General features: G+C 44.0%; 1 protein-coding gene and 1 long non-coding RNA gene across 2 annotated transcripts in view; one reads left to right on the forward strand and one right to left on the reverse strand.

Annotated features, from left to right (window-relative positions):
* LOC115422238 (myosin-7B-like) overlaps positions 1-18060 on the forward strand; it is a 43891-nt gene that overhangs the window by 6759 nt on the left and 19072 nt on the right. The window contains exons 5-29 of the mRNA XM_030138444.1: positions 164-320; positions 1199-1226; positions 1547-1640; positions 1759-1851; positions 1937-2000; positions 2428-2526; positions 3112-3215; positions 3680-3818; positions 4874-4992; positions 5065-5214; positions 5292-5462; positions 5987-6166; positions 6364-6496; positions 7535-7611; positions 7709-7796; positions 9047-9164; positions 10078-10201; positions 10366-10502; positions 11046-11216; positions 11305-11389; positions 14022-14264; positions 14346-14522; positions 15161-15306; positions 17530-17620; positions 17696-17853. Of these exons, the coding sequence (XP_029994304.1) occupies positions 164-320; positions 1199-1226; positions 1547-1640; positions 1759-1851; positions 1937-2000; positions 2428-2526; positions 3112-3215; positions 3680-3818; positions 4874-4992; positions 5065-5214; positions 5292-5462; positions 5987-6166; positions 6364-6496; positions 7535-7611; positions 7709-7796; positions 9047-9164; positions 10078-10201; positions 10366-10502; positions 11046-11216; positions 11305-11389; positions 14022-14264; positions 14346-14522; positions 15161-15306; positions 17530-17620; positions 17696-17853 (3146 nt within the window). The remainder of the gene's footprint in view (positions 1-163; positions 321-1198; positions 1227-1546; positions 1641-1758; positions 1852-1936; positions 2001-2427; positions 2527-3111; positions 3216-3679; positions 3819-4873; positions 4993-5064; positions 5215-5291; positions 5463-5986; positions 6167-6363; positions 6497-7534; positions 7612-7708; positions 7797-9046; positions 9165-10077; positions 10202-10365; positions 10503-11045; positions 11217-11304; positions 11390-14021; positions 14265-14345; positions 14523-15160; positions 15307-17529; positions 17621-17695; positions 17854-18060) is intronic.
* Positions 4449-18046, reverse strand: LOC115422280 (uncharacterized). Its single transcript, XR_003935818.1, has 3 exons — positions 18035-18046; positions 9177-9182; positions 4449-4591 (listed from the first exon to the last, which is right to left on the reverse strand). It is a non-coding gene; the product is annotated as an uncharacterized LOC115422280 (long non-coding RNA).

The following is an 18060-nucleotide window of genomic DNA, read 5'->3' on the forward strand; positions in this document are numbered from 1 at the left end:
CAATCTAACCTCCAGTAGATCCAACCCTTCCTGTTCTTCAGGTCAGAAGAATGGCTCTGGTCTTAAATAAACCCAGTAGAACTGGACCTGTGAGCGAACCCGTCCTGCTGAACCGAGTCCGGTCCATCCTGTCCTGGTCTAACCCCCCCCCCGGGTCTGTCAGACCTACTCGGGTCTCTTCTGTGTTACAGTGAACCCTTATAAATGGCTGCCTGTTTACTCCACTGAAGTGGTCACCGCCTACAAAGGCCGCCGCCGTGCAGACACACCCCCTCACATCTACGCCATTGCTGACAACGCCTACACCGACCTGCTGCAGAGTACGTGACCCCCGACCCCCCCCGACCTTTGACCTCAGTCTGATGGTTTCACTTCATGGTTTTTTCTATCTGACCTCCAGACGAGACATGAGTCCAACAGTTTGATCCATTAAATGTGAACTTTAGGACCCACATACACAACAGTGGTGTTCCTCTGACCCGGGTCTGGATCTGGATCCTGTGGTTGAAACAGAACTGAGATTAAACCATTGAGTTAATTCTGTTCAAAACAACATGAAAAAAATAAACTCAATGAATTCAATGTTAAATAAAAATCACATCTGATCCAACAGGTTTATGTTTCAACACCGACCGTTCGACGTCATCAGCTGATGTCCAACTGTTTAATGAGACGGGCTCAGGACAAATGGACAGACTGGACAAATGGACCGAATGGACAGACTAGACAAATGGACAGCTTGGACAATTGGACAGACTGCACAAATGGACAGGCTGGACAAATGGACAGACTGGACTAACTGGACAAATGGACCAACTGAACAAATGGACAGCTTGGACAAATGGACAGACTGGACCGACTGGATAAATGGACTGACTGGACAAATGGACAGAGACAGAATGGACAGACTAGACAGACTGGACAAATGGACAGACTGGACAGATTAAACAGATGGACAGACAAGACAAATGGACAGACTGGTCTGACTGAACAGACTGAACAGACTGGACAGATTGGACAGATTGGACCAAATGGACAGACTGAACAAATGGACAGGCTGGACAGATTGGACTGAATGGACAGACTGGCCAAATGGACAGACTGGACAGATTGGATAAATGGACAGACGTTCCACTCACCTGTAGAACCTCAGTTTCTGCTTCACTTGCGCTCATGAACCTTTTCTTTTCTTCTCCAGATCGTGAAAACCAGTCGATGCTCATCACGTAAGTCTGACTTTATTCTGTTGAATCAAAACCTCGTAGATGCAGGACTCAGGGTCAGAGGTCAGAGGTGAAGTTCTCCTCACTTTGATCCTGAAGATGAAACTAAAATAGCAGCAGTTGATCATTCTCTCTTCCTCCTCTTCTTATTTTTCCTCCTCCTCCTCCTCCTCCTCCTCTCCCTCCCCCTCCTCCACTTCCTCCTCTCCTTCCTCTCCCTCCTTCTCCCCCTCCTCTCCTTCCTCTCCCTCCTCCTCCTCCCTCCTCTCCCTCCTCCTCCTCCTCCCTCCTCCTCCTCTCCCTCCTTCACCTCCTCTCTTCAGTGGTGAATCAGGAGCTGGTAAAACCGTCAACACTAAGCGTGTGATCCAGTATTTCGCCATCATCGCTGCTCTGGGTGAAAACGTGAAGAAAGGAGTACGTTTCATTACATGATGTTTGGTGTGTGTGTGGAGGCGTGGTCTGTGTGGAGGCGTGGTCTGTTCTGGTCTGTTCAGACTCATGCGGTTCTGCCTGGTTCTGGGGTCTTTTTCAGGGCTCTTTGGAGGACCAGATCATCGAGGCCAACCCGGCCATGGAGGCCTTTGGAAACGCCAAAACCATCCGCAATGACAACTCGTCTCGCTTCGTGAGTTCAACACCAGTGGTGCTTAATCACCCATCCGTCACATGTTCATCTAACTGGTGTCTAATCCAACCCGTTTGGATTTCAGGGGAAGTTCATCAGGATCCACTTCGGGACGACGGGGAAGCTGGCGTCGGCCGACATTGACATCTGTGGGTTTGAACCGCTTTCACAGCGTTTTCTGAAGTCGTTGCATGTTTCTTTATCCCGGTTGATTTCCGTACACTTGACGTTCTTTAACCCTTAAACCCGTCCACACGGTGTCACAGTGACCCTGACCTTTGACCTCTGGACACACAGGGTCTCCCATTGGCTCTCACAGGTTGTTTCAGTTTCTTCTGTACATGTTTGTGGACCATACTCAGATAATTCATGTGCACAAAAACTTGGAAAACCTTCCAAACCTACGAACACACGCAGACGGTAGAACTTCCATCAGCCATTTACCTTGTCCAGACAGTCTACACACGCAGACTTGACATGACTTTGTTTTTTTTCTAAACCTTCTGATGGTTGTCTTGGACCCAACGGGACCATGGGATCCACCTGTGAACACTAACTGAACATGTGTGTGATCAGACCTTCTAGAAAAGTCCAGAGTGGTGTTCCAGCAGCCCGGAGAGAGAAGCTACCACATCTACTACCAGATCCTGTCCAATCACAAGCCAGAGCTACAAGGTAACTCCGCCCCCTCAGCTTGAACAGACCACTGAAGCCCCGCCCGTAATCAACAACAACAACAATATTAACAATAACAACAACAATAATAATAACAGTGACAACAACAATAACAACAGCGACAACAACAATAATGATAATAAGAACAACAATAATAATAACAACAGCGACAACAATAACAACAACAACAACAATCCCTGACGGTGTTCCCGTTGACCACTGACCCCTGATGGTGTTCCCGTTGACCCCTGACAGTGCTTCCACTGACCCCCGACGGTGTTCCTGCTGACTGTTGACCCCTGACGGTGTTCCTACTGAACCCTGATGGTGTTCCCATTGACCACTGATGGTGTTCCTGCTGACGTCTGCTGACCCCTGACGGTGTTCCCGCTGACCCCTGCTGACCTCTGCAGACCCCCACTAACCCCTGACAGTGTTCCCACTGACCCCTGCTGACCCCTGACGGTGTTCTCGCTGACCCGACAGTGTTCCTACTGACCCCTGCTGACCCCTGACAGTGTTCCCACTGACCCCTGCTGACCTCTGCTGACCCCCACTGACCCCCGCTGACCCCTGCCTTTGCAGATATGCTGCTGGTGACCACCAACCCCTTCGACTACCACTTCTGCTCTCAGGGAGTCACCACAGTGGAAAGCATCGACGATGGAGAAGAACTGAAGCTCACTGATGTAAGAAACTCACAGTGGCCGACTGAACACACGACCAGAGCCAGACCCATATGGGATATTAGGGGCTTATATTAATATTAGGGGCTAAAAAAACTTTTTCCAGATTATTTTAATGTCGTCTAGAACTTGTGCGTTTGTGGTAAACGGTGCACGGCAGTAGGAGGTTGAGACGCTGTTTATTAGTCTAATATTAGATTATGGTGGAATGTTGAATGCTGCCCAGTGAATGGAAGTGGGAGTGGGTGGGGCTGCACTTGGCTGGTCTGAGTGTGAGGGGGTGGGGCCAGGCACTCGGGCAGAGCGCAGCACAGACACACAGGAGCAGAGCCACAGAAAAAAGTGAATCCATCAGTTAAATATTGACTAAAGTTGATCAATCGGTGACAGGCTAACGTTGGCATTAATGGGTGGGGCTCTAAATGTCGGTACCATTAAAGGAAACTGAGTGATCGGGTGTTTTTCAGCACGCCATGGACACGCTGGGCTTCACGCCTGAGGAGAAGTACGGCTGCTACAAGATCGTGGGCGCCATCATGCACTTTGGAAACATGAAGTTCAAGAAGAAACAGAGGGAGGAGCAGGCCGAGGCCGACGGCACCGAGAGTAAGTCCGACTGTGACCTCTGACCCCGGCACCGACCCATGACGCCACCACAAACCAGCAGAAACCACTATAAACCACTATAAAAAACAGAAACCGCCACAAACCAGCAGAAACCAGCAGAAAAAAAAACAGAAACCACCATAAACCAGCAGAAACCACCATGGAATAACAATAAACCACCACAAACCACCATAAACCACTATAAACCATCATGGAATAACAATAAACAGCCAAAAGAACAGACTGGGCATGATGAAAACAGGCTCCGCCCACAGCAGGTCTAATGCACTTGTCAGATTTTTTAGGTAAATCTGATTTGTTTCTGTGTTGGTTCATATTCTACATTAAATGTGACTTCTATCAGTTTTGAGTCTGAACTGAATGTGACCCTGAAGTGACCCACATGCACTAGAGGTCCTGATGGACTACCAGACCACGCAGACACACACTGTGTTTATAGAAGGAAATATGGTTTTCCTCCGCTCCGACCAACAACTGGGACGTTTGTCGCATTTCAATGACGTAAAGATCGGATAAATGCGACCTGGATGTTCAGACCAAAGTCACATTGGAAAATATCAGATCTGGATCAGATTTAGGACCACATATGAAAGTGGTCAGGGTCAGATTTAGGACCACATATTGAAGTGGTCCGGGTCAGATTTAGGACCACATATGAAAGTAGTCTGGGTCAGATCAGTGCTGTTCAGACTGTCTGGAACAGATCAGATCCAGGTCACATATGGACACATTCACCTGCATCTGAACGGAGCCTAAAAGTAAACAAATTATGTTTCCACCACGATATGAACATGTTTGAATCAAAGGACCTATTTGTACTGGTCCTGTTTGTACTGGTCCTGTTTGAGGTGGATGAAGGGTCAGGTTCGGTGGTTAGAGGTCTGACGGACTGTGGCTGCAGTGTGCCAACGCTGTCCTTGTGCTTATGCTGTCCTTGTGCTTATGCTGTCCTTGTGCTTATGCTGTCCTTGTGCTAAGGCTGTCCTTGTGCTAAGGCTGTGCTTGTGCTAACACTGTGCTTGTGTTGTGCTGAGGTGTGGACAAGGCGGCCTACCTCATGGGCATCAGCTCCGCAGACCTGCTCAAAGGCCTCCTGAACCCTCGCGTCAAAGTCGGAAACGAGTTCATCGTTAAAGGACAGACTGTGGAGCAGGTAAGGCCATCCTCTGCCCGTCCTGTGTCTTCGACAGCGTCACCACGTCTATGCTAACTCCTGTGGTTTCAGGTCAACTACGCGGTGGCGGCTCTGGCCAAAGCCACGTACGACCGCATGTTCAAGTGGCTGGTGAGTCGCATCAACTCGTCGTTGTACACGTCTCTGCCTCGACAGTACTTCATCGGAGTCCTCGACATCGCCGGCTTCGAGATCTTTGAGGTAAAAACAGAGACACAGACCCATGAAATCCAAAAGGTTTTTAAGCACGTTAATGGACCGCTTTTGTTTCTGTGCAGTTTAATAACTTTGAGCAGCTTTGCATCAACTTCACCAATGAGAAGCTGCAGCAATACTTCAACCACCACATGTTCATCCTGGAGCAGGAGGAGTACAAGACCGAGGGCATCGAGTGGACCTTCATAGACTTTGGTTTGGATCTACAAGCCTGCATCGACCTCATAGAGCGGGTCTGCATCACCTCAGGACCTTCAGACACTTTAGTGCACATTTAGGGCCACGTCTAGAAAAACCAAAAACAGACACTTACAGCCATAGGACAGACGCACTAGGGTGGAACCGGACAGGAAAATGACAGGTCGGAATGTTTTCGGTGCGTTTTCAGTATGTTTTCAGTACGTTGTTGTTTCAGTTCATGATGATATTCACTCACCTCATTAAGACTTCAATGTAATTACTTAATTATTGTCTTTTATGTCATTTCCTTCTTGTGTCTTTTCTATGGTTGTTGTTCCATGATTTTTACTACCGGATCGTCTTTTCTTTATGTCAAACTGGATGTTATGAAAATGCACAATGATGTCAAATAAAAATGAAGAGTAATTCAACTCAAATGGATTAAAACAAAAGGTGTGGGGGAAACAGCATTGAGTTCAGATATTTATGGAACAGATGAAAGTAAAACGTATTTAAGTGGATTGGACTGGGTTGATTTCTAGTCTAAGTGTTAACAGTGCGTGCTCTGTGTCTTCAGCCCATGGGAATTCTGTCCATTATGGAGGAGGAGTGTATGTTCCCCAAAGCCACGGACCACAGCTTCAAAACCAAACTCTACGACAACCACCTGGGGAAGTCGCCCAACTTCCAGCGGCCGCGGCCCGACAAGAAACGCAAATACGAGACACACTTTGAGCTGATTCACTACGCTGGAGTGGTGGGTGGTTATTATGGGATGGTTGAGATCGAACATAAGCATCTTCTTCAACACAGAACATTTTCCTCCTTTAAATGGAAGAACTGACGTTAGATTTAGTCCAAAATATGGGCCAGTCAAAGCTGAATGGAAGAGGTTTGAGAACTGAGCCTTGGGGAACTCCTCCGACACCAGACTGTGTGTGTTTTTGTCTGTAGGTGCCGTACAACATCACAGGCTGGTTGGATAAGAATCGAGACCCGCTGAATGAGACCGTGGTGGTTCTGTTCCAGAAGTCCTCCAACAAACTGATGGCCGGACTGTTTGAGAACTACATCAGCTCTGAGATGGGTAACCAACCTTCAACTGTTAACCAATCAACCAGGCTATCGGAGTCCATCGCCTCCTTTCATACGTTCTGATGGATTTGAATCGCTCTGTAAATGGAGGCTTTTTCCGCATCAGTTTAGTGTGAAAACATGTTGGGTTTGAATAAGTTGACTGGGATGTGATCCAGGAGGATGTAGGGTTAAATACCTGTTTTTAGTCTGAAGGTATGGAAGTAAATCTGTCTCATCAGATTTTGAATTCTAAAAGCCACTGAATTTCTAGCACTGAAATTAAGTATCTGAATTTTTTGTCTCTCAATTTTACTATGTTTATAAATTTAGAATAAAAAAATTCAGATGCAAGAAATTCAGATCACACATTCGGGACACCAAGGATAAGCAATCAATTCTATCTCAAGTCGAATCGACAGCCAGCCAATCAAGTTTTCATTTGGTTGGTCATGTGACGCCAAAAAAATTCAGATACTTAATTTCAGTGCAAAAAAATTCAGTGCTTGAAATTTAGTGGCTTTTACAATTCAAAATCTGATGAGACAGATTTACTTCCATACGAAGGTCCGATGGATGTTTGGGATCAGTTAGCATCCGTTTATTGTCTGTAAACAGTTTTTCTAGAATCTTCTTCTCTGAAACCTTCAGTCAGAATGAGTTGATATTTGTTGTGGAACATCTTTGGGGTAAGGTCGACCAAGTTTGTTCAAAATATTGACATTTGAATTTTTTTTAATGACTTTTTAAAATGTTCCAAATCTCCATTGGTTTATAATGGGACACATTTCAAAGTGTTTTAAGTTGAAAACACTTGAAGATATTGATATAATTCTTATTGGTAATAGATATGAAGTCATATATGGGCTTTCATTTGGTGCGACCTTTGAGTGACCTTGAAAGGTCAAATGAAGGTCAGTGAATGTCTTTAAATCTGCCGTTGGACTCCAGGTCCTTGGTCCTGTTTGGATCGGTTCCTCATAACGTCCACACCTGTCGGACTTCCAGAGGTCACCTACACATCTAATGCATGCTTTGGCTTTTTCTTCAGCTTCTGATCCAAAGGCTAACACCAAACTCAGGAAGAAGAAAGCAGCTTCGTTCCAGACGGTTTCTCAGCTTCACAAAGTGAGTCTGATTGGACCATGGATCATGTCGAAGCTGAAGCTGAAGCTGAAGCAGGTTCTCTACCATCGCTCACCTGTGTCTGTGCTTTCATTTTCAGGAGAATCTGAACAAGCTGATGGCGAACCTTCGCAGCACTCAGCCTCACTTTGTCCGCTGCATCATCCCCAACGAGTCCAAGAATCCAGGTAAATGCACGACGGCCGCCAGCTCATCCCCACTCTACCTGCAAACATGGAGAATAAAGTTGGGGAAAGCAGCAGAGTCCAGTCTGCGATTTACATCAGTGGCGATTTCTCATAGACTGCAAGGGAAGCCCGGCTTCCCCTAAAATTACGAAAATTAAATAGTTAAATCTGTTCGGTTGTGTTGACATTTCATTGACTCCAAATGTGTTGGAACACGTTCATCTCTCAGACCAGTTGGTTCAGAATCAGTTTGATCCCAGATCAGTGGACTGGATGTTGTTCACTTCTCCTCCATTCCCGTGTCTGTGTTTTCTCATTCCATCTCTGCTCAGTGCACTTGTCCGTAGACGCTCAGCGTCCATGCACTTCAATGGGACTGAGTGGAACTGGTTTTTTCATTGACTCTAAACTGGACGCTAATTGGATAAATGACACCATGTTGTCCTGCCCCCGGACGCTCGGCGTCTCTGGGGGTGAATGGAGCTGTGGGCGGAGCTCAGCCGAGCCAGATGCTGAGCTTCCACGTGCTGATTGGAGGATGGGTCTGAGGGCTGAATCCCATTTGATTGACAGCTGTTTTCAGATCTGCTCCTTCACTGACACAGTTCAGTTTAATACCGTCACACATTCTGCTGTGAAATCACAGAAACCAAATGAACTGTTCATTTACTGACCTGGAAAGAAAACACACTCATTGTACTTCCTTGTTTCAATTTAACAGAATTTCAACGTTTTCTTGTTTAGTTGGTACAATAAGGTCACTGAGCATTTTCTTAAAAAGGAGTGGAGGGACGAATGTATGTTTAAATAACTTGACTTTTTTTTTTTTGATGTAAGCCGACAATGAGCTTCCCGTCTGAAAGACGAACAGCTGCCACTGGTTTATATGAATATGATGAGGAAGATAAAAGATATGAAAAACTAAATCTAATACTAAAACTAAACTAAAACTAAGCATTTAGAAAAAAAAAAAAAACTAATAAAAACTAGCAAACCTGCTCTAAAATCTAATTAAAACTAACTGAATTAGAGAAAAAAGTCAAAACTAAATAAAACTAAACTATAATAAAAAATCTAAAACTATTAGAACCCTGCTGGTGATGTCCTCCAGCCCAAACTGACACCCCCACCCCAAACTCCATCCACCTAAAAGCACAGACACGGCGTCATCTGTCCAAGAACGTGTGGACGTGTCCCATCAGACATGTGGTGGACTCTGTCTGATGACCTGGTCCTTGTGTGTCTTCCAGGGGTCATGGATCCTTTCCTGGTCCTCCACCAGCTCAGGTGTAACGGAGTCTTGGAGGGGATCAGGATTTGCAGGAAAGGGTTCCCAAACCGTATCCTGTACGCTGAGTTCAAGCAGCGGTGAGTCCTGACCTTTGACTTGTGGAAACCACTGGATGAGGCAGCGAGGCGTGTCCCTGTGGTTTACAAAAACACAGCCAATAAAACTGTGTGGGTCCGACTCAAAGTCCTGTTAATTATCTATACCACAGGTGTCAAACATGCGTCATGGGGGCCCAAACCGGCCTGCCAAAGGGTTGAATCTGACACCTGGGATGAATTTGTGAAATGCAAAAACTACACCGAAGATATGAACAGTCAAAGATGTTCAAATCATTTTAGGTCAATTCAATCTAAAGTGGATCAGACCAGTAAAATACGATCATAATAACCTACAAAAAATGAAAACTGTAAATTTGTCTCTTTGTTTTAGTGTAAAAAAGGTCAAATCACACCAGAATGTTTACATTTACAGACTAGTGTTTTACCAAAAATGTGAATATCTGAAATGTCTGAAGAGAAGTCTGTGGAATTTTAATTATATTCTGCCTGTTATTTAATGTTTAGTGTATTTGTAGCTCCACTGTGATCTCTAAGTTGTGATTCACATGTGTGAATAATAAACTACTGCTAACATTGCACTTATTTTACTAAAGGATTTTCAGGTTGTTCATATTTGTTCATGTTATGTTCAAGTACAATTTGTAGATGTCCACATATTCATTACGGAATTTACTTTTTACACTCAAAAGTTCTTATCCTATTATTTATATTTTACTGGTCTGGCCCATTAGGGTGTATGTACCCTGTTTTTATTTACACCTTCTGTTCATATTTACACCCCATTTATATTTACACCCTGTTTATATTTACCCCTCCGTTCCTCCATTTCTGCCTCATCCACTGCTGAAAACACCTCATATTCTGGAGGTTTTTCTTGGTCACACTCATCCTTTCATGGCTCTGGTTTTAAATCTGTCCAAATCTTTGTCAGCTACCGCATCCTGAATCCCGCCGCCATCCCTGAGGACTCGTTCGTGGACAGCAGGAAGGCGGTGGAGAAGCTGCTGGGTTCTCTGGACATCGACCACACTCAGTATAAGTTTGGACACAGTAAGGTACGCAGTCCGCCACACTGGTCCGTTCACGGTGTCACCTGTTTGTGCTCATCACTCCTCATGTTATACTTCCTGTCCTTGTTTCTTCTCCCCCCTCGTCTCCCGGTTTGTTTCTTTTCCTCGTCCCCCCTGTCTCCCGGTTGGTCCCTCGGGTCCTCCTTCAGGTGTTCTTCAAGGCCGGTCTGTTGGGGCAGCTGGAGGACATGAGGGACATCCGTCTGTCCCAGATCCTCACCACGGTCCAGGCCATGTGCAGAGGGAAGCTGATGAGGATGGAGCGACAGAAGATGATGCTTCAGAGGTGGATAAGTCCAAAGACCGAACCAGAACCAGAAGCTAAACCCAGTTCATCCAATCAAATATCAAACAAATAACACCTGTGTGTTTACGCTCTGTCTTCTGTTTTTATTTAGTTTTTTCTTTTTTACACTATTTATATTTGCACCGTTTTTATTTACACACCCTGTTTTATTTACAAACCCTGTTTTATTTACCTGTTTTTTTACACTGTTTATATTTACACCATTTTTATTTACACTGTTTTTATGTACAAACCGTTTTATTTACACCGTTTTTATTTACAGTTTTTATTTACACCCTGTTTTTATTTACACCCACGTTTATATTTACACCCTCTGTTTCTATTTACACCCCGTTTTTATTTACACTGTTTATATTTACACCACCTGTTTATATTTACCCCCCTTTTTTATATACACTGTATATATTTACACCCTATTTTTATTTACACTGTTTTTGTTTACACAGTTTTTATTTACACCGTTTTTATTTACACCCTGTGTTTATATTTACATATTTGTGTGTTTACGCTCTGTCTTCTCAGAGACGCTGTCATGGTGGTCCAGTTCAACCTCAGAGCGTTCTTCTCAGTGCGGACGTGGCCGTGGATGATGCTCTTCTATAAGCTCCGCCCCCTGCTCAGGAGCGCCCAGGTGGAGAAGGAACTGGCCGCTTTGAATGAAGACTTCTCCAAATTAAAGGACGCATTCGACAAGTGCGTCAGCAGGTTCCGGAACTTAAGATGACGCACGTCAGGGCTGATGTTGGCGCTTTTTGGTCTGAGTGTCCTGGTTCCGTTTCAGGTCGGAGGGGAAGCGCCGCGAGGCCGAGGAGCGACAGGTGGTTCTGGTTCAGGAGAAGAACGACCTGGCTCTGCAGCTTCAGGCGGTAAGTTCACCTGAGGTTAAAGCAGCAGATGGAGCTCAGGGATTGGACCGTCCACACCACTGTCTCACAGCTGACAACTGGTGGGAAAAGACTTGAAAGGCAAAAATGATCATCAATGTAAATATTTTTTAGGCAAAGTCTACATGATTAAATATTTCCTGAAAGCTGGACCTGATCTGGAACGGACTGTACAAAGTTCAAAACTGAACCATTTTTACTGAAACAAAAGTAGGAGTGTGTATTGGCAAAAATCTGGCGATACGATACAAATTACAATACTAGGATCACGATACGATATATCACAATATATCATGATACTGTCAAAAAGGCAGTTTTTTGTTTTTCTTTTTTTTAAATGATCATTTCCTTGAAGAATTGAATTAAACCAGAAGTATGTACAAATACTAAACACATTTATATTTGATCAGAACAGGATCTAATGCTACACTAACAGGCAATAGAAACGCAACATTGGTTTTTTGTGATATTAATTGGAATTTTTCATAATTTTCATCACTGAAGACCACATGTCGCCAGCTTGCGTTTGGCCAATTTCTGTTGGAATAACGCCAACCCCATTTGCGCCTATTTTCCCTACGGACGTCCATCTGCACCAAACCCACACTGACATGGTATGACCAGATGCCATCCTCTCGTAGCCCACATCGCACTGTCCTAGAGCTGATAGGCCTTTGGTGACGTCCTATTGTCTCTGCAGCGCTACGAGTCGCTGGCAGAAAACGCTAACGCAGGTGCATGACTCGTAGGTGCCCATCCTGTGCACGGGTAGGAACATGTGGTTGGCCGGGTCGTGGCCTGTCCGCCGCCGCACCTGTCTGTGCATAGCACATCGGCAAGCGTGAGATGGTGGATCTGAGAACACCAAAATGCATTGCTACCCTCGCTTTGGACATTCCAGATCTCAGCGTACCAGTGGCTCGCTCCCTCATGTTTGCTGCTCAGCGTGGCGACCGTCTGTGACAGCTGCATTTTTCCTCCAGGTTTTTATAGCCTTGGCCAGTTGAGCAATATTCATCAAAAGAACTCAAAAGTTTTCAAACAATGTCAGATCGAACCACTCCTGAAAAATCAGGGGTTGGCTCCGCCCACCACATGATTTTAGTGCCTGAGCTGAAAAATGTGGTTCCATTGTGTCAATACTCACCAGTGATTGCCAACAAATTATGTTTTCTGTACAAAGTAGTTGCATGCAATTTTACTCTATACTGTACTTTGTTGCATGTCTAATGCCCCTTAGTGTATATCACAAAATTTTCCTGAGTTAAAACTTAAATTCTGTTTTACAGACATTACAGTTTAAGATCCTGTTCAAATGTTCATATTCTATTAGTTCAGAACTAACATCATAACATTATTTTTGTGCAATCCCAACAAAGGAACTAACATTATTTAATAAAAATGTTAAAAATTAATAAATAAAATATAAACAAAAAAGAAAAACTAAAACTAAAATGAACCTCCACAAAATCTGCATTTGAATAAACACCTAAAAATATCGATACAGTACTTTTTAATATCGATACAGTTTTGTGAAATGAAATATGTGATATATTGCAGAACTGATATTTTCCTAGAGCCCTAAACAAAAGCAAACATTCACTTTATGGAAGGTTTTTAAAACCTGCCCAAAGCAGCAGCTGCAAACGCAAACCTGTCCAGGAGACAATCTGACTGACTTTGTAATCTATGACGTCGAAGACTGAAACTACGTCCACACTAGTGTTTCAGACGGAACGTCCAAACACTGACATGAAGAACTTGCACCACTGATGTGGGTCAAAGTTAGAATAGTTTTGGATTTTTCATTAAAGTTTAGTTTTATTTTAGTCTGAACTTTTTTTCTCTAATTCAGTTTGTTTTAATTAGTTTTTAGAGCAGGTTTGCTAGTTTTTATTAGTTTTTGTTTTTTCTAAATGCATAGTTTTAGTATTAATTTTAGTTTTTTTGTGTCTTATCTTTCTCGTTGTCATATTCAAATAAATCCCAGACAGGACTTTGCTGCTTTCTCCCAACTTTAGTCTTTGACTCTAAACGACAAGTGACAAGAGGTGACGGACCGTCAAGTGTCGTATGGTGCTGAATTACTTGAGTGAAATAAATCAATTTTGTATCAATCCGACATTGACAAAGACGAAAACAAAGGGAATTTTGTCTAGAATTTTTATATGTTTTAGTTAGTTTTGTAAGCACACAATACAGTTTCAGTTCGTTATTGTTTTTTCTCTTAACTATAGTTTTTATTTATTTCAGTTAACGAAAATGTTTTTTCAATTCTAGTTTTCGTCATTTCGTTAGTTTTCGTTAACAATAATTACCTTGATGTGGGTCCTCCCAAACACTGTGATCCAGGATCGTGTTGAATGAACAGAGTCCAGGATAATGACTGCTCTTCTTTGTTAAAGAGTCACATGACAGAGGCTCAACCAATCAGGAAAGTACACAGATCAGAACCACAAAGTGAATCTGAATCTGTCTGTTCTAAAAGTCTCTGTTTTACCAAATAAAATACAGTCAGAGGTTCAAAAGTCTGTTTTATGGAGGTTAGAACCTTCTCATGTGGACATTAGTTGTGGACAAGGACATAAATGTGTGATCTTGGTTCAAATTCCAGGAGCAGGACAACCTGGCGGACGCAGAGGACCGCTGCAACCAGCTGATCCAGTCCAAGATCCACCTGGATTCAAAGGTGAAGGAGATGCAGGAGCGTCTGGAGGACGAGGAGGAGGTGAGCGCCACGCTGACGTCCAAGAAGCGGCAGCTGGAGGAGGAGGTGTCGAGTCTGAAGAGAGACGTGGACGACCTGGAGATAACTCTGGCCAAAGTGGAGAAGGAGCGTCACGGAGTGGAGAACAAGGTGTGGAACCGCAGAACCACACGTGGACGCAGGTTTGCTCGACTTTCAGACCAATGCGGTAATGGCTGTTTGTCTGTCCAGGTGAAGAACCTGTCCCAGGAGATGTGCGTCCTGGACGAGTCCATAGCGTCTCTGAGCAGGGAGAAGACGGCCCTGCAGGAGGCCCACCAGCAGGCCCTGAACGACCTGCAGGCCCAGGAGGACAAGGTCAACATGTTGGCCAAGGCCAGAGCCCGGCTGGAGCAGCAAGTGGACAATGTGAGACAACACCCGACACATGACGTCCACACGGTGAAGGACAAGGACCATGTGTCCACAAAGTGTCCAACTGGTGTTTAACAAGTAGAAAATAAGTTCAATCCAAAGAAAAGTTTAAAGTTCAAGTGAAGTTTACAGTAGTTTTGGTTTCACAGTTTTCAGACCATCAAATAAAAACAACGAGGCTTTCAGATCTGAACCTGAAGCTACTTCAGATACGTTTCAGATACGTCTCAGATACGTTTCAGATATGTTTCGGATACTGTATGTCTCAGATTCAGATACATCTCAGATACGTTTCAGGTATGTCTCATACGTTTCAGATACTTTTCAAATACATCTCAGATATGTTTCAGATATGTCTCATCATCTGCAGCCGTTTCCTTTAAGAACCCTTTCCTAAACCCTGTTGAACTGAATCCACTTCCACTGAACAGGAAGTGCAGCTGGTTTTCCTTCACTGCAGTAGATCCTACATGGACTCTGTTCCTATTGTGTTGATTATTGTCCCCAGAGGACAACAGGACATGTCCAGTGTCTGAAGGACAGTCCAGTATCTGTAGGACATGTCCAGTGTCTGAAGGACAGTCCAGTATCTGTAGGACAGTCCAGTGTCTCACGCCCTCTCGGTCCTGCAGGTGGAAAGTTCCCTGGAGCAGGAGAAGAAGGTTCGGATGGATCTGGAACGAACCAAACGGAAGCTGGAGGGGGACCTGAAGCTGTCCATGGACTCTGTGAGGGACCTGGAGAACCAGAAGGAGGAGCTGGAGGAGAGACTCAAGAAGTAAAAACCACTTCCTGTTTCCATCGAATGGTTTTCAGTTCCACCTTCTGTTTGTTCAGTTGGTCTCAGATGATAAAAACCTTCATGTAAAAGTTGATACCGAATAGAGCTGCACAATATATCCTTTGAGCATTGTCATCACGATGTACGTGTGCGCAATAGTCCCATCACAGGTCCTGTAATGCAGGAGGGAAATGAACTCAACATGTTTCATCTAATTTCAAGGGTATGGGACACACACTGCACACAGCCATCCACCAATCACAATCCTTCTCAATCAGTTTGGAGCAAGGTTCTAATAGTTTTCATTATAGTTTAGTTTTATTTAGTTTGGACTTTTTTTTTTCTCTAATTCAGTTAGTTTTAATTATTTTTAGAGCAGGTTTGCTAGTTTTTATTAGTTTTCATTTTTTTCTAAATGCTTAGTTTTAGTATTAATTTTAGTTTAGTCGTCTCTTTTCTCTTCTTCTCTTTCGTCGTATTCAAATAAATCCCAGACAGGACTCTGCTGCTTTCTCCCAACTTTAGTCTCCATGTTTCCAGATAGAGTGGGGACCAGAAGACGACTGGAAACCACAAGTGAACACAAGTGACGGACCGTTAAGTGTCGTATGGTGACAGCACAGAAAACTGAGAGAGGGAAATAAATTGCTTTTGTATCAATCTGACATTGACAACGACAAAAACGAAGTGAATTTTATCCATAATTTTTATAAGTTTTAGTTAGTTTTGTAAACACACATTACAGTTTCAGTAAGTTATGATTTTTTTCTTTTAATTACAGTTTTTATTTATTTGAGTTAACAAAAATGTTTTTTCAACTCTAGTTTTCGTCATTTTGTTAGTTTTCGTTAACAATAATAACCTTGCTCCAGAATGTTTCAACTAATCGCTCGACTCGACTCTGCTCGATTCGACTTGACTCTGGTACCAGGTCCTATTCCTGGAGACCGTTTCCATTACAAGATACTACCCACTTTACAGTACCTGGTCATCATAGCAATGCGGCGCGTTACTTCTGCGTCGTCTGCTCAGAGAGTCGCTGATAAACTTGCTCTTTGCGTGTTGTCTCGTCAAATTCATGCTATATTTTTACGTCAGCCACCAAAGACTGAATCTCCTGACTGAATGGTGTAGTTTTACAGACTGTCATCATGTGGATTAACCTACCGCTACATTTACTGTAAACTTCCGCATCTGTTTTTTGTAAAACAGCGGGTCACACCGACAACTCTTTGACCAATCCGTGGTCTGCAGTGTTTACATGTCACGTTTTAGTATCTGGTCTCCAGTCCTGGAACCTTGGCGGAGGTGATACCAAAAAACTAGAAGCAGGTACCAGATTCCAGGTCCTTTTTCGTAATGGAAACGCAAAAAGGCCGAGTTGAGTCAAGCTGAGCCGGTACCTCGTAGTGGAGACACGACATAAGTGACTAATGTTCAGACTTCCCCAAGTACTTTGCGGTTGACTAGCTTGACAACTTTTGAGAACAAATGCTACCGGAAGCCATCACCAGACTATCTATGGTAGCGCATAAGTAATAAAAATAAATAAAATAAAACGGTGGCAAGACTCGGCAAAAAGGTACATTTGAGAACTTTGTGTGGTCCGCACTAAGACTAAACTTTGATGTCAAGTAGAGGGCCACAAAATATCATCCCACGGGCCACATTTGGCCTCCGGGCCATAAGTTTGAGACCCCTGTACTAAAGGAACTTCCAACTTGTGACGTCCTTTTCTGACGTGTCTGAACCAGAGTCTAAATGAGGTCACAATTTGTCTAAATAATTAAACTCATCTATCGACTCATCTTATGTTCAGGTCTGACAAACTCTTCTAGTCACAGCTCTTATGAGCAGTTTGAAGAAGGTTTCAGAGTGAAATCCAACTACAAACTGCACCGTTACTGTTCACAAAGATGATCCTGCTTCCAACTGCACCTTAAACCCTCGGGTTGTTTTGGACTTTATTTTGTGCATTAATTCAGAAACCGACTCAAATGATCCATTGGCTCTTTGTGGAGCTTCATCATCTGCATCTTTGCATTAAGCACAGTTAGCAACAGGAGGAACCTCCAACCTCAGAGATGTTCACTGAGCTACTGGATTCAAACCTTTTATCCACTTTTAGCCCAAAACTGATGAACATCTGACATAAACCCAGATACAAGTGATGGTTGGAGGAAGCCTTGGTCAACATGAGCGTTTTTTTCTTCTTCACAGAAAAGACTTTGAGATGGGTCAGCTTCAGTCCAAGATGGAGGATGAGCAGAACTTGGTCGCTCAGCTGCAGAAGAAAATCAAAGAGCTGCAGGTTGGTCTCAGTCGGACTCAGACTCAGGACTTGGGCTGTACTGGCTCTGGGCTGACGTCTGTTGTGTTTACTCAGACTCGTATCGAGGAGCTGGAGGAGGCGCTGGAGGCCGAAAGGGCGTGGAGAACCAAAGCCGAGCGTCAGAGGAACGAAATCGCCAAAGAGCTGGAGGAGCTCGGAGAGAAACTGGAGGAGGCCGGAGGAGCTTCTGCCGCTCAGATCGCACTCAACAGGTCACCACATGATTCAGTCAAACAGTTTTCAGTGTCTGACTCCACCAAACATGGATTTGTTCTGTTAACCTCTAAATGTGAACACATACATCTGTATTTTTTACTGCTGACATTTACTTCTTACCTCAAAAGGGGATGTTTGAGGGGAATTTTATTTTCCATCGTTGTTCATCTTCACAACGTCAACATGAACTTCATTCACAACAA

The sequence above is a fragment of the Sphaeramia orbicularis genome, chromosome 7, assembly GCF_902148855.1.
Source record: "Sphaeramia orbicularis chromosome 7, fSphaOr1.1, whole genome shotgun sequence".
NCBI classification, from domain to species: Eukaryota; Metazoa; Chordata; class Actinopteri; order Kurtiformes; family Apogonidae; genus Sphaeramia; species Sphaeramia orbicularis.